This window comes from Tachysurus fulvidraco, chromosome 19, assembly GCF_022655615.1.
Source record: "Tachysurus fulvidraco isolate hzauxx_2018 chromosome 19, HZAU_PFXX_2.0, whole genome shotgun sequence".
Taxonomy (NCBI): Eukaryota; Metazoa; Chordata; class Actinopteri; order Siluriformes; family Bagridae; genus Tachysurus; species Tachysurus fulvidraco.
In genome coordinates, this window is record NC_062536.1 from 20,932,113 (window position 1) to 20,944,201 (window position 12,089).

Consider the following 12,089-nt stretch of genomic DNA (forward strand, 5'->3'; position numbering starts at 1 on the left):
TCAGCCATCTGATTGTGACACACATTACCCCAGGTTCCATTGTAGAACACTTCCATATTCCCCTCACAGCCCTTCGTGAGTCGGATCTCTTTAAACTCTGGTGAGAGAAGGACGACTTACACTTCATTTGAAAACGTCCTGTTTTATCCACACAGTTAAATATGTGTAAAATTATCTTTATGTAAAAATATATTTAAGATGGATTACATTTATTAACAAGTCCTTACTATCATGTTGAATTTCAGGAACTTTGGGCCTCAGTTTTGAAATAAAACATATACATATCTAACATGTTTATTGTCAGTCATCACACTGTACCTGAGCAGACGACTCCTACGTCCTCATGGTGTCCACATTCACCCTCTTCACACAGCTTATATTTGCAGTTCCACAGGGACGTCTCGTTCCCCTCACACTCCACCTCATTCAGCCATATGGACCCAGTTCCAGGACCAAACCAGGCTGGTATGTGGTTACTGAGGGCCTCTCCACACTGCAGCTGTCTGCACACCACCTGAACATCCTCAATACCCCACGAGTCATCACACACAGTCCCCCACGAGCCGCTGTGGAAAACCTCCAGCCTTCCTGCACAGTCTCCCCCAGAACCAACCAGCCTGATGGACTCTCGGACTGGATAACATTTTTTTATATAACAAGTTAAATAATGTTAATAATATAATTTTATAAAAAACTGAAAGTGTCTGTACATTTAAAAATTTATATTTTACAATTTTAAGATACTTATCACTTTCATTAATAGTTTTTTTATTTGTGGGTGTTTACCTGAGCAGGTGATGTAGAGCTGTTCCCCGGAGCTGCAGTTGACAGGTTCAGCTTGTGCACTGCTGCAGTTCCTCAGATGTTCTTCACTCCCAGAGCAGCTGAATCCTGTTACACACATGTGTTTGTGTTCAGTGGTGGATGGAGAGGAGCGGTAGTTCAGCACAGAGCCACAGCCCAGCTGTCTGCAGAGCACAGACGCCTCAGACTGACTCCACGAGTCCAGGAGAACTCTCCTCCAGTCCTGCCTGAAATAAATCTCCACCTCCCCCTGACACTCGCTCCCTCCAGACAACTGCACTCGCCCCTCATGAAGTGCCACAGAGGATCCTGAAGCAGAAGAAGCTCATTTAAATATTGTAATGAACTCTGACTTTATTCAGTAACCTGGTGTATGTGACGTTAATATCTCACCATTACAGATGACTCCAGCGTCATGTTTATGAGAGCATGCAGCTCGACTCCATGTTGAGACACCACATTGTGATAGGTGAGTCTCCTTCCCCTGACAATCAAACACATCAGCCCAGATGTTGTTACTCCCCTCCCCAAACCAGTCCACCTTCACCACAGCCACAGCACTCCCACAATCCAGCTGTGCACACAGAACATCTGCAGCTCTCATATTCCAGCTTACAGCACAAACTGTGCCCCTCACACCGAGGTACAGGAGCTCCACTCGACCAGAACAGGAGTCCGGTCCGTTCACCAGTCGAGCCTCTGTGTAACCTGAACAAACAGCCGAGAGCTCAGTGAAAGAGGAACATTAACACAGGCACCTTAAAGTTTGATTGACAGCTATGTGGTCTGTATTTAAACAGAAGTTACATCATGATACTTAACCAGAACATGTTAATCCCACATCGTTGTCATGGGAACAGGTTGAGTGTTTTAGTGATGATGATATTGGACAGAAGCTAATCTCAGATTCGTTTCCTCTACACTGAAGCTTCTCTGTCCACACCTGACCCTCCCCTTGTCCAAAAGCAGCTGATCCCAGAACCTTCACAGGAATCCCACAGCCCAGCTCTCGACACACAACCTCTGCATCCTGCTGGTCAAAGTCAGCATCACACACTGTGGACCAGGAATCTCCATGAAACACCTCCACTCTCCCAGAGCACCGGTGAGGACCAGCACTGAGTCTCGGCATTCTGTGATCTGTGTTTTATTTAATTGTGTAAATATTGTTTTCAACAAGACAGAACATAAAGAAATCATTACAATGTTATCAAATATAGTTTAAATAAATCTATTGTGTTTAAAATATACATAGATAAACATCTAAATTTTAATAAAGTTTATTTATTGGTCAAATTAAAATTAATCAATAATAATAATGTAACTAATAGTAATGTTTGTTCTAAACACAGAAGTTTACCTGAGCAGGTGACTCCAGCATCAAGACCATGTCCACAGTTACGTTCCCCCCTCCCAGATGACCCACAGTCCTTCAGTGTCGACTCTGATCCACTACAGTCCACATTAAACATCCAGATTGGTCCTGCTCCTGGTCCAAAGTGACCGTATTGTGGTGCATTTACAGCCTCCCCACAGCGCAGCTCTCTACACACCACTGCAGCATCTTTCATATCCCAGCCATCACCACACACTGTTCCCCACCGTCCATCTTGAAGAACCTCCACTCTCCCAGTACAGCGACTTCCACCATTCACCAACCTCACGTCTGAGAGAGAGAGAGAGAGAGAGAGAGACAGAGAGAGAGAGACAGAGAGAGAGAGAAAGAGAGAGAGAGAGAGAGAGAGAGAGAAAGAGAGAGAGAGAGAGAGAGAGAGAGAGAGAGAGAGAGAGAGAGAGAGAGAGAGAGAGAGAGAGAGAGAGAGAGAGAGAAAGAGAGGGAGAGAGAGAGATTTAAACTCTATTTTTCTCTCTCACACACACACACACACACACACTCACTTACACACACACTCACTTACACACACACACACTCACACACACTCACACACACTCACTGACACACACACACACACACACAAACACACACACACACTCACACTAAATCATGTCTAAACTCTAAACATTAATCTCTCTCTGATTTTATAAGTGAGGCCTCAGAACAAACCCTGAGGATGATGTGTGTACTCTCATGTACAGCTTTTTATATTCTATAAAGATAAAACACTTTCACTGTTTATAAAGTTACAATCACTCCAGGAAACTTTCTTCATGTCATGATTAAAACTGGTCCCTACTGTTAAAGTGAGAAGTGTGTGATGTTTTCGTGTGAATAATCAGTGTGAACTTACCAGCTGCTGTGAGTGTGAGTGTGGATGAGAGAAGAATTAAAGTCAGACAGATTTCCATCTCCCTCCTCGCTGTACACGATGTGTTCACCTCCACTCGCCCAGAGAGACTGAGAGAAGTGTATCCCCTCATTCAGCCCCCTACAGAGAGACAGACAGAGAGACAGACAGAGGGAGAGAGACGGCCACCAATCACACGCACTGTTACCTTATTAGAAAGACGAGAGGAAATCATCACACAGCCTCAATAACAAATCAGATGAGGCATCTTTCACTTTCTCCATATATATCAAAATAACGTCAGAGCTGATGAACAGAGCTCCACCTCCTGTCTCTGTGGTGTGTGACTGATGAACAGAGCTCCGCCTCCTGTCTCTGTGGTGTGTGACTGATGAACAGAGCTCCGCCTCCCATCTCTGTGGTGTGTGACTGATGAACAGAGCTCCACCTCCTGTCTCTGAGGTGTGTGACTGATGAACAGAGCTCCACCTCCTGTCTCTGAGGTGTGTGACTGATGAACAGAGCTCCGCCTCCTGTCTCTGAGGTGTGTGACTGATGAACAGAGCTCCGCCTCCTGTCTCTGTGGTGTGTGACTGATGAACAGAGCTCCACCTCCTGTCTCTGATGAGAGTCGACCACATCACACACTGATGTCAGAGAGAGGAAACACTCGGCTGTCGTACAGCATTAATTCCTGACAGCTGCACAGAGCAGATACACACACTGATATACACACTGTAACTACATCAGTTACACATCCCTTCTACACACACACACACACACACACACACACACACACACACACACACACACACACACACACACACCTGTTGTGAATGACCTGCTGGGGGCGCTGTTAGGAAACTGCTGTATTATTATTATTAATAAATAATAAGTAATAAAGAATAAAATATACAAACCCACACAAATCTAACCCATAATGTATAAACCCATAAATAAAAACACAAACACAACTCCTGAATAGTGTTTATGTCTGGAGTTACCATGTGTGTCATTTCAGTATTAAGTCCTCATTATGAGCTTAACTCTGAATATGAGACTTTATTATTAAAATGAGGAAAATGTTTTCATGATGTGAACTGAAGTGAATTTATGTGTGTGTTCCTGAGAACAGAACAGAACAGAATACAATAGAACAGAATCTTTATTGTCTTTGTATAAAAACAGTGACATTTGTCAGTAAAATTCCCAGTAAAAAATAAAGTCTTAAAATCCACAAAATTCTAAATAAAATGTGGAGCATCAGTGCAGTAGAAGCTTGTGTGATATTAATTAAACAGTAAGTAATAACAGCAGCACGGTGACGTCTGATGGAGGTGGATGTAACAGCTTGTATGTAACAGAGGTGTGTGTTAGAGTAGCAGATGTTGTAGAACAATGAGTGTGAGTCAGTGTGACATTAGTGCACCAGTCATTGTGAATGTGAACACACAGAGCGCCGCCTCTGTTCTTACCGGAGTCCCTTGTTCAGTCGGTGCGGTCATCTGACTGACTGCTAACTCATTAGCCACGTCGGGGTGAATTATAAAAAGAAGCTGAATAAAAGATTTTGTCCTGAAGTGACCGTACATTAGCAGTAAGATGCTCGGCACAGAGGGTTTGTGCTCCTTAGCCTGGCCTGTATCCTAGTGCATCAGCCTCGCTCTTGTTTCCTCTCCCTACACCACCTTCACCGCCTGCCTGCCGGTGTGCTGATCCACAGAGCTGTCGGTGCTCTGATTAGCTCTGCAGGAGTCATATCAGTGTTGGGAAGTGACTTTCTCACACTTTGTTAATTTTTATTACTTTATGTAAATGTCCGGTATAAGAATAAAAAGTATTTAAAAAAAAAAGCAAACAAACAAAAAAAAAATAATAGAACAATAATAAAAAGTATAAACTATATAAGAAAACTGTATAAAAAAACTATATAAAAATATAAAATATAGATGCAGATATAATGTATATACATATGCATAAATATACATATACATAAATGTGTATGTTTTTTAAAGACTGTCCTTAAAGTGGACTTTAAACTTCATAGCTTCATACCGCCACCTACTGTGATGGAGTGTGAAGAGAATTAATTCTACATTTCTCCTCATCTCTATATCCTATATTTTAATCCACTGATCTTAATAAATCTCATGATTCCATTCATTTGTTTTCAGCTTGTCGCTCTGTAAACACCTTAATGTTTACAGTTTAGTTTTACAATTTACAGGAACCGTAACTATCCAAAACCATCTGGAACTTGAGTTTCTTCCTCTTATCATCTCAGGAAGTTTTTCCTCACCACCGTCACCTCAGGCTTGATCATTAGGGATAGATGTGTAGTGATAAATAAACTTTCACTATAAGCTGATGAGCTGCAAAGCCAGTACTTCCTGTAGGTGTTTTTACCCAGCATGCAAAATCTGTAGTGGTGGAATGGGCAAATAAAACCTTTAAGGTCTGATGGGCACGAAGGCAGTGAAGGCCAGAGTCCCATAGAATGATCCGGAGTAATGCTTGCCATGGCACTGGACTCTAACTTCAGATGCAGAGCGGATGGTGTTGCTTCAGCACAACATCTTGCACAGGTAATTAGTATTAAACATGAGATCAAATCTGATTGGTTCATTCTGAACTTTTTTATTCTGTAAATCCTTTCTGTTTTTCTTGTGGATTCACCCATTTTTTCAGATATTAAATACAAAACCAAATCCAATTTTCAAATAAATAAATCCAAACTGTACTGTCAGAACACAGACAGACTCATTACACTGTCAATATCAACCATCTAATCTGTGCTCAAAATCAAACGATGCTTTCAGATCAGACACACAGACAGAAATATATAAATATTACAGAGCATTTATGAGACATTACATCAAAAAATGGAAAACAGTATAAACCTTTAAACAATGGACATTGTCTCCAAACAGCTTTACAATCATATAAAAATATAGAATTAAAATGACAAAGTTTAAAATATAATTAATATTTATCCCTGATGAGCAAGCCGTAGGTGACGGTGGTGAGACAAAACTCCCTGAGATGATATGAGGAAGATGTGAACCTCATCCTCATATAGTGACACTTTACAGTAAATAATGTCAATGTAAATAATGTCATTTCTACAAAAAGAAAAGTTCGTAGGAATGTTCGTAAAAGTTCGTAACATCTACAACTGAACACAAAATAAACACACAGAGATTATAGTATAAATATGTTAATTAATACACAATAGTAATAAATATTATTGAGCTGTAATAACAGTTATCTATAATGTAGTTAATCATGAAATCACTACTGGAGGGAGCAATTGTCAGTCAAAGGGAGGGTGTCCCACCTAGGATGGAGAGACATCATTGGCTTCTCAGCCGTCTATCTCTGCACTATCTCTGCATTTAAAGGTAAGTAAACAAACCGAACTAGCGCCGCCTAGTTCAGGTGGCTAACAACTTGATTAAATTATTATGACGGCTATAAATCATATTATGCTTTGTGTGTGGGCTTAATAATATCCTGAGAGTCTAAGCTTTCAAACAGTATATAATTTAACCGTGTATTTAGAGGATTTAATGCTTAAAAGTTACAACGAATTTGATGCAGCCTCATCCCCTAGCGGTGGTGTGCCGTAGCCGGCACGGTTAACAGAAAATAATGTTGACACTTTGCAGTAAATATTGTCAATGTAAATAATGTCATTTCTACAAAAAGAAAAGTTTGTAGGTCGCTCAAAATAAATTCCAACCCACAAGAAAAACGCCGGAGCACAAAAACTGGAACAAAAAGCAGGCAGCAACGAGCAACAACTTATCATTTAACACATTCCCTGATGTATCGTCTCGTCCAGTTGGAGGTTTGTTTCGTGTCTTAACCACAGTAATATATCACACAGTATCATCATTACTGAAGCTCCAACAGCAGCACCAATCAGCACAGAGGAAACAACTGAACACAAAATAAACACACAGAGATTATAGTATAAATATGTTTATTAATACACAATAGTAATAAATATTATTGAGCTGTAATAACAGTTATCTATAATGTAGTTAAATTAAATATAAGTTGTGTATGTTGTAGATATTAGAGAATATAGAGGCACAGAGAATCTGCCACAATCTACATTTGCAGTATTTTGTGTAGTAACTGATAAAAAAGAGAACAATGTTCATCATGACCTGCACACGACCTGGTGTAATACTTTCTCTTCTGTTTTGTGGTGACTTGAGAAACATTTATAGAACAAAGCAAATTATGTAGAATTTTGAAGAGAAGCATGTTTTCAAGTGATCAGACATTTAGATGGATTCATCTGAGCTTCTCTGTAAAAGTCTCTTTATCAGAAAAACGTCTTTAGCATTTGTTCTGTACAATTACTTTAACCTTCATATTGTCCCAGGGTCTGTTTGAACCGGCCGGAAGAATTTAATGTGTCATAACTTGGGTTTTCTTCCACATATTTGCCTGAAATTTAGCAGGATTGTTCCAAATTATGAACTTTGCAAGCAAAATTAATTTTGTCTATTTTCCTTGAACTATGTATTCAGAACAATATAAACTACGCATTTTTGTTCCGCTTGGGTCATTTTGACCCGGCCACATTTACACACACACACACACACACACACACACACACACACACACACACACACACACACACACACACACACACACAAGCACTGGGCATAGCAATTCATTAGGCCTTGCAGAAAAAACAAAAGCTACTCATTTGTAAATACTTCACACTTGTTATATCCTCTACCAACAATCTTTACACACACACACACACACACACACACACACACACACACACACACACACACACACACACACACGTTGTGTTTTCATATTCAAATCATATTTGTTTCCTCTTTTATTTATGAATTTAGTTGCATCAGTCAGCTTTGGCCTGGAGATATGCTGAGTAATGTTTGACATTTATCAGTCAGCGGTTATCCAAAATAATATTTAATAATTTCTGCTTATTTTACTCAAAACATGGCAAAATTTCATAAGGTTTATCATTCATAAATTAAGTATAATAAAAAACAGAGCAGAGGTAAACAAAGTTTTATTCACATGAAATTATGGCATGTTTTTGAGTGTGTGTTTGTGTGTGTGTGTGTGTGTGTGTGTGTGTGTGTGTGTGTGTGTGAGTGTGTGTGTGTGTGTGTGTGTGTGTGTGTGTGTGAGTGTGTGTGTGTGTACGTGTGTGTGTGTGTACGTGTGTGTGTGTGTGTGAGTGAGTGTGTGAGTGTGTGAGTGTGTGTGTGTGTGTCTGTGTGTGTGAGTGAGTGTGTTTGTGTGTGTGTGTGTGTGTGTGTGTGTGTGTGTGTGTGTGTGTGTGTGTGTGTGTGTGTGTGTAGCCTGTTGTTGGTTGATCAGATGACATCAGGTGGGCAAAATAGATTAAATTAAAAATGGTCAAAATGGTTTCAAAACAATCTCCTGCCATTGAAAAATACCAGTCTGAAATTGTGCATCAACTTTTGTGCCTCTATAGTGATAATAATTCAAATTTACTGTATGTTTATTTTTTTACTAAAAAATGAGGCATTTCTGTAAATAAATAAGGTTTATTATACCGAATATATATTTGTAAAATATATGTTAATATGTTGGAAACAAGTTAGACTAAGAAAATAAAAAGGCTATCATATATACTTCATTTTTTATAAGCAGTCAAAACAGACAAGGTCAATTTGACTCAGCGCTCCTAATTTGTATAGGAGGACAATACAAGGGTTAAACATTTCCTGGAAACTTCCTGATTCATTACATCATTACAGTAAAATGATGGCAAAAAAATGTGTTGTTGGTTAGAAAAATATTTATACCTACAGTAGATAATCTAAATCATCTAAGCACCTTTCATAAGTATTTAATAAATAATTTCTACATTAAAAAATTAAATTTGTAGAAACTCCAGTACAATTAGTGTATTTTTATAAGGACATTAACAGGTAAGTTTTACTATGTATGTTGGAGAATCTGCTGTATTTCTCCTGGAAATCTACACAGACTATTTTATGTAACATTTCTAATATTTTTCATTTTTTGTATTTACTCTAAATTATAATGTTCAGCAGATTAGTTTACAGAAACATCCTTTAAATATCATTATATTATTTAAAGCATTACAATTATTATTAAATTGTATGTAAAGTTAACCATACATGTATACAGTTGTATGAAATTTTGCACTTGACAAAATAGCATTTAAAATTTTTGAGGTATAAAGAGTTGTCTATAAATAAATAAATAAATAAATAAATAAATAAATAAATAAATAAATAAGTAATGATTATATGTGTTTTTTTCCTACCACTCTGTCAGGTTTAAAACCACAAGCTGTATTTACTTTATTTCATAGTTTCCTGAATTGTGTAACAAAAAGTGAATATTTCAGTTACATGGTGAAAAATGTAGCTTACTTAGTTGTGTAATGAAAATTCAGGGGTTTTAATGCACCAAAAAATGCATTGGTGACTTCAGCACTTAACAAAATTAACACTTAACACGTAACACAATTAAGTTCTACTGTTGTTTTTTATGATTTAATTTCACCAAAAGTTGAAGTGATTTCTTATCATAATCCATCCTTTTCTCTGACCACTTGGAAGATGTTTCTCCACAAAGCTTCCAGGGTTTCTGGACCCAGGGTTAGTAGTTTCAGCTCCTTTGCCCTTTTCTTTGCTTGACACAGGCCAATAATTTGCCCCTTCTGAAACAGAGTAATGTCTTTCCCATGACCACAGGATCTGACTTCCCACTTGATGGTTTAAGAAATGAGAAGCTGCTCACGGCTTCAGTTCGTATTAAATAACCTGTTAGCAGCTGAAACATATTAATCACTGCAGTAATAATTCAGTGGAAAGCTCTTACCTGTTTCATTCTTTTCATTCATTCATTCATTCATGTTTCATTAATTAATTTCTATTTAAAATTAAGGTGGTGATTTTTTTGCCAGGCTGTATATAAATAAATCTAATTCATGTTTATAAATCTGAATTTAAATATCTGGTGTTTATAGTCACTCAGTCTTTAACTGTCACTCCCACTTTACACAATGGTTGTGTGTGTGAGTGAGTTTGTGTGTGAGTGAGTGTGTGTGTGTGTGTGTGTGTGTGTGTGTGTGTGTGTGTGTGTGTGTATACACACACTGCTGCAGTACTCACCTTGAACTCTTACTGATGCTGATGGTCTATAAGTGTTTTTTAAACTTTCCGTAGCCTCTAATAACGTTGAATCTAATCTAATCTAAAGTAATATATTCCTCTGTCACTCTCACTGGTGTTGTAGAAGAAGGTGGTGCAGTTCTTCATGAGGAGATCTCCTATAATTTCACCTTCAATCTTGTTCTCTGTATTTACATTAGAGTTAAAGACTTTGTTACTGACATCAGTGCCATATTTTAACCAGATACCTGTAGGAGCTCCCCGGAGGTCTACGTCATATTGTTCTGTAATCTGAAATCTGCAGGGTATGAGAACACAGAGTCCTCTCAGAGCTTCTACACTCTCTGGTAGACTGATGGAGAATTCTCTACACAAAACAGCTGCAAACACACAATAACACACACACACACACACACACACAGATGCACACACACACACACACACACACACACACACACACACAATAACACACACACACACACACACAATAACAAACACACAATAACACACACACACACACACACGCACACAATAACACACACACACACACACACACGCACACAATAACACACACACACGCACACAATAACACACACACACGCACACAATAACACACACACACACACACACACACGCACACAATAACACACACACACGCACACAATAACACACACACAATAACAAACACACAATAACACACACACACACAATAACACACACGTGCCCACACACAATAACAAACTATCAGTAACAAAACACCAGGAAGCAGTTTAAGGTTCGGTGCCTTGCTCAAGGGCATCTCAGTCGTGGTATTGCCTTAATTAGAATTAGAATATGTGCTCCTTTTAAATGTGAGCCTTCATTTCATTGTACAATGACAATAAATTATTCTATTCTATTGATGAGATAAACTGGTTTTAGGAGTGATATTACACTTAAACAAATCTCCCAAAATATTCATTATTAGAGTGTTTTAAAACAAAGTCCTTAATAAATGTATAATTTACATTTATTGGGCTTATTCAAGTTTAATTATTTAAGTTGTGTTATATTTGGTAACATAATTAACCATAACTTAAATACTAAAAAATAATAAATAAATATTTTTGATGAACATTTTGGTTTATTTTGGTTGATTTAGTTGGTTATTCATGCAGTCACCAGCATATGGTGGCGTGAGCAGGCAGAGGATTGATTTCAGCTAGTAATGACATGTCTCGAGACTAAGAACCAGTAAGAGCTGTGACTGCATTACAGAATGACACCAAACTGATTCAGTTTAACACATTTATTATTAGGTCACACATTAATTACTGAAACAAACAAAAAACAGAAAACAAACAATGCTGATTTTATCTCTGGGTTCAGGAAAGTTCACCTGGAGAACATACACAAATAGATTTAATGATGTAGTGCAATAATACACAATAATCCTTATCCAGAGTACCATAATATCCATGTTATACCCAAAGGGACGATAGCAAAGAGAAAAAACTTAGTATTGGAAAGTACTAATGGAAAAAAATGATGCTGCAACTGGACGTGTCTTGTGTGCATTACTACATCACTCCATCTGAGGGATGTTCTACAATAAAAGCATGTTTAACTTTCATCCATTTAAATTGCACAAAGCAAGCAGGAGGTTTTTAACAGAGTAAATACAATCATAACACATACACAAAGTCTAAACAATGTGTTAAACACTAAACACATACATGACACGAAACACTAACACGGACCACAGCACACAGAGTCTCCAGCTCATCACCTCCTCTGAGACATACAGGATGATGGAGGCTACACAAATCTCCCCTCAGCTGATCACATAATGCCCCATTTGTATTAAAATACATATAAACTCTCA

General features: G+C 38.2%; 3 protein-coding genes across 6 annotated transcripts in view; 1 reads left to right on the forward strand and 2 right to left on the reverse strand.

Moving 5' to 3' along the window:
• Window positions 1-2,463, reverse strand: part of LOC113656948 (scavenger receptor cysteine-rich type 1 protein M130-like) — a 158,567-nt gene extending 156,104 nt beyond the window's left edge. Inside the window, exons 1-6 of the mRNA XM_047803959.1 lie at window positions 2,165-2,463; window positions 1,627-1,944; window positions 1,198-1,512; window positions 787-1,113; window positions 319-633; window positions 1-97 (exon numbers count right to left, since the gene is read on the reverse strand). The exon at window positions 1-97 is cut by the window's left edge and continues 209 nt beyond it. Of these exons, the coding sequence (XP_047659915.1) occupies window positions 1-97; window positions 319-633; window positions 787-1,113; window positions 1,198-1,512; window positions 1,627-1,944; window positions 2,165-2,375 (1,583 nt within the window). The 5' untranslated portion in view covers window positions 2,376-2,463. The remainder of the gene's footprint in view (window positions 98-318; window positions 634-786; window positions 1,114-1,197; window positions 1,513-1,626; window positions 1,945-2,164) is intronic.
• The window catches only part of LOC125139577 (scavenger receptor cysteine-rich type 1 protein M130-like), a 257,256-nt gene that overhangs the window by 144,355 nt on the left and 100,812 nt on the right, over window positions 1-12,089 (forward strand). The window lies entirely within an intron of this gene.
• LOC113650187 (B-cell receptor CD22-like) overlaps window positions 1-12,089 on the reverse strand; it is a 1,781,460-nt gene that overhangs the window by 115,109 nt on the left and 1,654,262 nt on the right. The window lies entirely within an intron of this gene.